We start from the raw sequence: 8,380 nt of genomic DNA on the forward strand, positions 1-8,380 counted from the left end.
TTGCCTTATAATTTCAATTTCTACATATGACCAAGTTTTTCCTTATTGGTAGTTTGGTGAAATAGTGATAGGTTAATTGTAATCAAACTTAGTATTTTCTCCTTTTATGTAAAAGTTGAGGAAAATCAAAATAGAAAGTAACATGGTCTTCAGGGGAAGGTAAAAAAAAAGGGGGGGGGGGGGGGGGGGGGAAGGCTCCTCCAACCCCCATTTTCAGATGCGAGCATACAAGGTTCACCGTCTTGAATAATTCAATAGGAATGGACAAATTTTAGACATTTCACTATTCATGATGTATTGGTGTACAAAAGTGACTCACAAAATGACGTTGTGGGAATCTTTTCCCCAAAAATAAATATTCCAATAAGGGGCTATTTTGAACATGTAATTGTTTTGAATGAACAATGAAATGTGAATGGATGTGCAAAATTGATTCGCTTATTGCATATTGCATTATGACGCTGTGAGAATCTTTTTTTTAAATGATGAAATATAATAAGAACTACTTAACATGAATCTTACTATAAGGGATAAAGCAACATAAGCAGTTTCTTATTTTTAATTAAACATTTTAGATAAGGCCAACTAGCTTTTCTCCTCATTAATGGCAATTTGGTGATATAATGATGTGTTAAATGTAATTACTTTATATTATTTTCCCCCATAAGTAGAGAATGAGAAGAGTTCACATCCATTGCAGTGAGCGATGAGGTGCGATAAGCATTGAACGGCTAAGCATCTGAGCACGCACCTCAATTAAAGGACTCCCATCCACCCGATGCTCACTGCACCGCTGCAGACGATTTTCACACGAATGAAAAGCCTCCCCAAAACTGAAGTACTAAACTGTGAAGGGCATGTTCGTCACACGCAAACTTTTGGAACCAACCCAACTTCTGGCTTCGTGAGAGCTATATAAATTGACAGAAACACAGAGCTCTTTCATCTCACCTTGATTTCCTTCACTCCCTCGTGTCTGCCCATACGTGGCTTCTCTTAGATTCCCTTCTCTTCTTCTGAGCTGCATTTTCGTGTTCGCTTCTGCCATAGCTTCTCGTCATGCCCCCGCCGCCCCTAAAGTCTCTCTGGTTCTTTACTACGAGACCCTCTGCCCTGCCTGTTCCAGATTCATCGTTAATGATCTGGCGAATATCTTCCATAATGGACTCATTAAAATCGTCGATCTCCAGCTCGCTACTTACGGAAACGTCAGCAATGGCACCATCACCTGTCAGGTCTCACCTTCACAGTTCTACTCTTCAAGTCTTTCAACTGTATTCCATTTGATTGGAATAGTTGCAGACTTGTAATTGCGGTTTTTTCCTCTAATATCATTGAAAATGTTGCAGCATGGCGCGGAAGAGTACTTTCTGAATACAGTGGAAGCCTGTGCCATTGATGTCTGGCCTAATCTGGTAAAAAACTGTTTTTATTTTCTGAATTTCTGATCTTACTGATAAACTAGAATCATACAAACATGTAATTAAATCACCTAGAAAGATGAAATATTTAATTTTTCTTCTTCCTAGTTCCTACTACTTCTGTTTACCAAGGATACATATTTTCTAAATGAAACTTTTTTTATTTTCTGAATTTCTGCTTGCCAAGGATAAAAGAACATAAAACGTCTTAAGGAAGGCCTATGGTACTCTTTAAGATAACTTCATAAAGATCTGATATTCAAGCTCAAATATAACAGGACCATAGTTCTGATACTTTAATTATGCCTTCAGGTATGATCTCCTTTAGGCTTTGTTTGGTTGCAAGGGTAATGCAAATTTTTTATGTAAAGTGGAATTTTTTTCCCAGAAAAAATAAATTTAGATGTTTGATTGCAAGGGAAATATATTTTACATGTGAAAAAAATTTCACTTAATCATTAAAATTTTCCTTTTTATTTCCCCACCAAAATAAGAAGAAAAAAAAAACCCTACTCTCACAATCTCTCCCACTCTCGCGCCTCTCACCCCGCTCATGACTCTCAAAGATCTCTCTCTCTCTCTCACGCGACTCAATTGGGTTTGTTTTGACCAAAAGACTTTGGATTTGAGCCAGATGGAGCATTACTAACCTGTTGGGTTTGTTTTGACTAAAAGACTTTTGGAATAGGCCTTTCAGTCATTATCACTTGTGATCTATTACTGTTTTCTTTGTGATCATCTTTTATATTATTTTAAATATTTATTTATGCTGCATTTATTTGATATATAGAATGACATGGTTTATTTTGGTTAGTGATAGAACATAGTATCTGATGACATTTGGTTTGATTTGGTACAGACCTTGAATGACCTGATTCACATAACCAATATAAATTTTGAGGAGCTAGGTGGGTTCTGGATTGAAAAGTACTCTCTCCCTTCCCAATCTCTTTTGAGGAGTTTGGTTGGATTATTAGTTTTTTAAAAATTTACATTTATTTTACATCAATTTGACATTCAACCAAACAACTATGGTAAATTAATTTCACTTCACTTCTGTTGCAACCAAATGACTCAAAAGGGAAAAAAAAATTGCTTCACTTCACTTCACTTCACTTCACTCCCCTTCCCTTCCCTTACCTTACCTTACCATTTCCCTTGCAACCAAACGCAGCCTTAGGGAAGTCAGTAGCAGCAAGAGTTATATCCAAATAATGCCATTACAGAGGAATTATTATCATTGAGCTTTTGGAACGATATGCCTTTGATTTTGCAAATATTCAGCATTACGAGTGCATTCTTTAGAAAAGGTGGTTTAGGGAGAGAAGACCTTCATGCTGCAGGAATGGAAAACTTGTCTGCTGGAAACCCAAAACTCAACTAAAAGCTATTTGTAGCCCTGAACCAAATATAGATATAATACATGGATCGATCAAAGCATCCACACAATAGCCAATTCATAGTACATCTGCCATATGTTCTCCAACCATCCAACAACATACAATGGTTTAAATGATTATGAGAAATTGCAGCGTGGCCAAAAGAAGCCCAAGTGTGTCTCATGGCTTGAAAGGTTTCCAATTCAAAGTATCACATATCCCAAAGAATGAAGGAGTTTAACATCCGAAAGGATTTTTTTCCCCTGTCCTCCTTGCTATTCCTTTCCTGCATTAACAGAGTGCAGGTCCTACTATTTCAGGGTGCTGGGAAGGGTGGACTGAAGACAGTTTAAGCTTTGGCATTTTTGCACAAAGAGGCTGCTCTCAGAGTCAAACCTGCTTCTTCTTCTCCTTTTTCCCCCCTCTACTCAATCAATGGTTCACCAGAGACAAATCTTTGGTCAGGAAGATAACCAGCTTCAAGCATCTGCAACCATAATTCTTCTAATACAATGTATATCTCTTCCATCTTTGGGTGTGATCTATCTTCTGCCAAGAAAACATGGGCACTATCTTTAATCTCTATCCAGCTCTGGCCTGGAGTCTTTCTAACACCCCTGATTTTCATCATTTTCCTTACTCTGGCAACATCAGCCCAGCTACCTGTCGAAGCATAGATGTTGCAGAGTAGCATATGAGCTGCAGAATTGGAGGAATCAAGTTTCAAAATGTTCTCAGCAGCTCGTGTTCCAATCTCCAGATTCCCATGGGTCCTACATCCTGCAAGCAGCGTCTTCCAAACCACAATATCAGGATCAAAAGGCATTTGATTGATGAAGTTCTCAGCTTCTCCAAGGTGTCCAGCACGTGAAAGCAAATCAACCACACAAGCGCAGTGCTCCCTTGTTGGTACAATCCCATGGTCAATTTTCATGGATCTGAAATACTGGCACCCTTCTGCAACCAAACCAACACGACTACATGCAGAAAAAACTCCAACAAATGTGATGTGGTTTGGCTTAATGCCTAAATGGCTCATTGTTCTAAAGAGTTTGAGAGCTTCCTCTCCATACCCAAATTGAGCATACCCAACAATCAAGCTACTCCAAGAGATGACATCAGGATTTCTCATAAATTCAAATAGTTTCCTAGCACTGTCAAGGGCTCCACATTTGGCATACATGTCAATCAATCCATTCGCAATCAAGTTATGAGCCTTCAAACCTGCTTTCAGAGCATAGTCATGTACTTGATTCCCCATTTCCAGAGACGCTAAAACCGCACAAGCACCCAACACATTAGTCAATGTGATCTCATCAGGCTTGTTTCGAGAAAAAAACATTAGTTTCAGTAATCGGAAAACTTCATCTGCCTGGTTGTGCTGCATACATGCAGTAAGAACTGAATTCCAAGAAACTAGATCTGCAGTAGTATACATATCTTCAAAGATGTTGAATGCATCAGGTAGATTTGAGCACTTTGTATACATGGTAAGGAGAGTATTACATACAGGTACATCCAAATTGAAGCCCATCTTAATAATGTAGGCATGTAATTGTTGACCTTGATACAGCATAGCATAACTTGTGCAACAGCAAAGCAAACAACGAACAGTGATCTCATCTGGAATAAATCCCGAATGCCTCATCCTAGAAAAGAATGACATAGCGTCTCCAGCATCACCTCCAAAAGAAAACCCAGCAATAATTGCATTCCACGAAACCAAATCATGCCTCTCTATCTGATAGAATGCTGTTCTAGCATAATCAAACCCACCACATTTTGCATACATGTCACTAAGTGAACAATTTGCAAAGGCATCTCTTCCAAGACCAAACTTTATAGCCATCCCATGTATCTGCCTACCATATTCCAACTGTAAAAGACTGCCACATGCATTAAAAATACTTCCAAAAATATATTCATTCAGACGATAAACACCCATAGAAAGCATATCTTTGAAAAAACACAAAGAATCAAACTCAAAACCATTCTGAGCGAGCCCAGAAATCATTGAACCCCATGAAATTAAATCCTTTTCTGCAATTTTATCAAAGACAACTAATGCATCATAAATCTGATCAAGCTTTGTGTACATTGCTACTAGAGCATTCTGCGCAATAAGATGACACCCAAATTCTGATTTCAAGACATGGGCATGCAATTGCCTCCCGAGCTCGACATCACTAAGACCCGAGCATGCTCTTAATATGCTTCCAAAGGTGAACTGATCAGGCATAAAACCTGATCGTCGCATTTCTAAATATGTTTTCAACGCATCCTCCTCTTCATGATTCTGCGAATAGCCAGCAATCATTGAAGTCCAAGAAACCTTATTTCTCTCGGGCATTTCATAGAACATCTTCCGAGCATCTCTTAGAGAGCCACATTTCCCATACATATTGAGGATATGATTCTGAAGAATAATGTCCGGTTGAGAACCAAAGTTCAGAAGATGATCATGGACTGTTCTACCGTAATCTAGAGATTTCAGAGTCGAACACCCAGAGATCAAATGGGCATAAGTACTTGGGTATATCCGGAAACGGGTTCTGCTTTGAAGGTAATCAAAAGCTTGGATAGCTTCCATAAAGAGCTTTTGCTTGCATAAGGAGCTAATATGGTCATTGCCAGACTGTTCTGTCTTAAAGTTGAATAACACCGTTGATAGGTCGTTATACTGATGGTTATTACTGAAAACTAGCCGTTGGGGTTTCACATGTTTTATCATCATAAGGATAAGAAGGGCAGACAGATTCGCACAGTACAAAAAGATCAGGACTGGGGATTGGCGGGAAACTGTGCAAGAGCTACAAAACGACTTAAAGGTAAGATATTCCAATCCAACGTAAGAGACTGAGAATTGATTGGATTAAGCAATGGTGAACGAAGCATACAGGTTCTCTAATGCTGCTGCTCAGTGAGAACTCTATTGAAAAATTGACTTGAAATGGGAAAAGAAGAAACACAGATTCGGATAGGGCGTTAGGACACAAGTAGTTAGTGGTGCAAAGGTTTATGCACAAAAGACAATCCTAGGAGAATTGAGAATTGAGAATTGATTACCATTCATGCCTCGTTGGCACAATTGGAAAGAATGGTTCAAAGAACTTCCCATGGACTCATCTTTAGTGACTTTCCATCTAGTATTTTTTAATCAACATAGGACTTGCTAGTTACATTTTCCATTCCTCCCCCACCCCCCTCTTTGTGGTCCACCTGACCCACTAATTACATGTCAAACACTAGGCCAAGGCTTGGAAATTCTTCCATCTCCAATGTTTTTTTTTTTTTTTTCAATAAAACTATCTAGTTGCATGTTTCTACGTTTGGGCATAAAAAAAACTTTACTATCCCCTCCTCCATTCGTTGAAGATGTTTCGCACAACCTCCCATTGGTCCACATGCTAGCAGAGGCCACACAAAGCAAATGAATTGCATTCTCTTGCCTTTTTTTATTTTTTATTTTTTATTTTATAATAATATTTTGGGTACTAGATCTATTATGAGCAAGGACTTAAAGCATGGTATTAGTTTTCACCGATGTTGATACTAAATCATTCTAGATGTATCAAGTCAATCGGACCATTTTACCCTCAATTTTATATAATAACTCTTTTTTTTTTCAATCATTCCAACGCTTGATGTTTGGATTACCCATGATAGTCAATACAATGTTTATGACTTGGACCATGATATTGTAGCATTGCCACTCCATATGGTAAGTTGGTAATCCAAACATCAAGCGTTAAGTTGAATCAAGGTGGAATTATAAGGGCCCATTTGATAACGTTTTTGTCATTTTTGTTTCAAGAAACAACAGAAACATAAATTTACATTTCTTGAAACAAAAACGGAATTGAAGATGTTTGATAAGTCATGTTTCTAGAAATCAATAGTAATCAGTGAAAGAATGATCACGAGTCGTTTTCAGAAATGGCGAAACAAGTTCTATTTGTTTTGCCTGGATCGTTTCTTGAACCATAAATAGGTAGAAATTTCAATTTTCATTTTTGAAAACAAGTGAAACAAAACAGTTTTATCAAATGCTTTTTGTTTGATTTCTTTCTAATATTTTTGGATACAAAAATTGCAGAAACTCGTTTCTTGAAACGTTATCAAATGTGCTCTAAAAATTGTCAGCTAATTGAACTAGGTTAGGCTCCTCTTCAAGTAATGCTCAAGTAACTATCCAACAGATGGAAAGCCTTGGACACGTACCCCAACATCCCTAGATCCCCATGTCCACCCAGGTCATCGGATGGTTACTTGGCCAGCCTAATATTTGAGGAGGATCTTTTTTCTGAACTTATGACCTGCTTCAAGTCTTCAACTAATAATTTCCCAATAGTGGTGCCTCTTTCACGTTTGACCCTGAATGTTTGAATACGCTTTTTTATGTTTGACCCACAATGACTGCTCAAAATGAATACTCATGCCCATTCGTGCTTTACTCTTGAGGGTAATTGTTTGGTTGTCTTTCATTCCCTAGCTAGTTGCATGGTTTTAATGCACGATATGATATGTGTGGGTATCGATCACCTTCAAAATCGATATAATACCAATATAGATCGACCAGGTTCTAAATGAGTTTTCTATCGGTTTATGTTTTGAACTTTTTGAAGGGTTGAACCCGGTTTAAACCAGCCCATCAACCCTTCATATGCTTCATTTAATGTCTTTGCCAAGAGATATGAGATCTTGTTTGGTGGTAGGATCCTTATTCTATATGTTTTTCTGTGATCCCAACCACCTTATTTGTTCTCTAGTCACTATTTTCATGTGGGTCAGCCATTAGCCCATTATTGCCAATTGGGTGGAACCATGGCCAATGATCATCATCCACGTTGGAGAGAGATTCCATTGGATTAAACCTTAAGAATGTAGCTATAGCTCTAGCCTGTAGCTCCTTAGTCATTTCATCAACCTTAATCTTTGCTTTACCCTCACTAAGCTAACTCAGTTATGATTAAGCATTTTACCCAAGAAAAGCAAAGCCAAGCAAAGCAAGTCCCAAAAGGGTGGCCGACCAGACAATTCAAGAGCATCTACTTATCAGTTATCACATGGTGGAAATGACAACCCAACTCACAGAGAAAGAGAGAGAGAGATGTAGATTCATCCACGTCACTCATAGCTGTCTATGTCTATTGGGTATTATAACTTATAATAATTAGAATAAATCTATATATTTTAGTAGAGGTTCTGTGGGTCTCCACCACTAAATGTATCTTAACTCCATTAGTGATAATGATTGCAACTACTGCAAATTCCCCCCACACCCCCAAGAAATGCTAACTATATTTCTCCATAATTTCTTCTTAATCAGGGAAGAAATTATCCCAGCCGTTCAATTCAATCAGCAATTTAGGTCTCAGATATCAAATCATATCATTAAACAGAAAAAGGGCTTTTATAAGATCTGGTTATGACTTCTTAGAGGGGAGGTTAGAGGTCTGAGCAGTTGAGCAGTTGAGCAGTTGAGCAGTTGAGCAGTTGAGCAGTTGAGCAGATGGGCCATTTGTTGAAGGGTCAGGGGAGGTAGGAGGTGTTGGGCCCAAAAAATTGGGTCCAATTTTG

At 38.2% G+C, this 8,380-nt stretch overlaps 1 protein-coding gene and 1 long non-coding RNA gene across 2 annotated transcripts; one reads left to right on the forward strand and one right to left on the reverse strand.

Moving 5' to 3' along the window:
* Positions 1-719: 719 nt before the first annotated feature.
* Positions 720-1,593, forward strand: LOC122085962. Its single transcript, XR_006142295.1, has 2 exons — positions 720-1,235; positions 1,350-1,593. It is a non-coding gene; the product is annotated as an uncharacterized LOC122085962 (long non-coding RNA).
* Positions 1,594-2,811: 1,218 nt separating this feature from the next.
* LOC122086097 (pentatricopeptide repeat-containing protein At3g53360, mitochondrial) lies at positions 2,812-5,894 on the reverse strand. The gene has a single exon (XM_042654805.1). The coding sequence runs from the start codon at positions 5,532-5,534 to the stop codon at positions 3,225-3,227; it is 2,310 nt and encodes a 769-aa protein (XP_042510739.1). The 5' UTR covers positions 5,535-5,894; the 3' UTR covers positions 2,812-3,224.
* Positions 5,895-8,380: the final 2,486 nt, after the last annotated feature.

The sequence above is a fragment of the Macadamia integrifolia genome, chromosome 8 (genome assembly GCF_013358625.1).
Source record: "Macadamia integrifolia cultivar HAES 741 chromosome 8, SCU_Mint_v3, whole genome shotgun sequence".
NCBI lineage: Eukaryota > Viridiplantae > Streptophyta > Magnoliopsida > Proteales > Proteaceae > Macadamia > Macadamia integrifolia.

What these genes read in the sequence shown, in the direction of transcription:
- LOC122086097 (XM_042654805.1), bottom strand. Translation starts at nt 5,534, where the DNA reads ATGATGATAAAACATGTGAAACCCCAACGGCTAGTTTTCAGTAATAAC.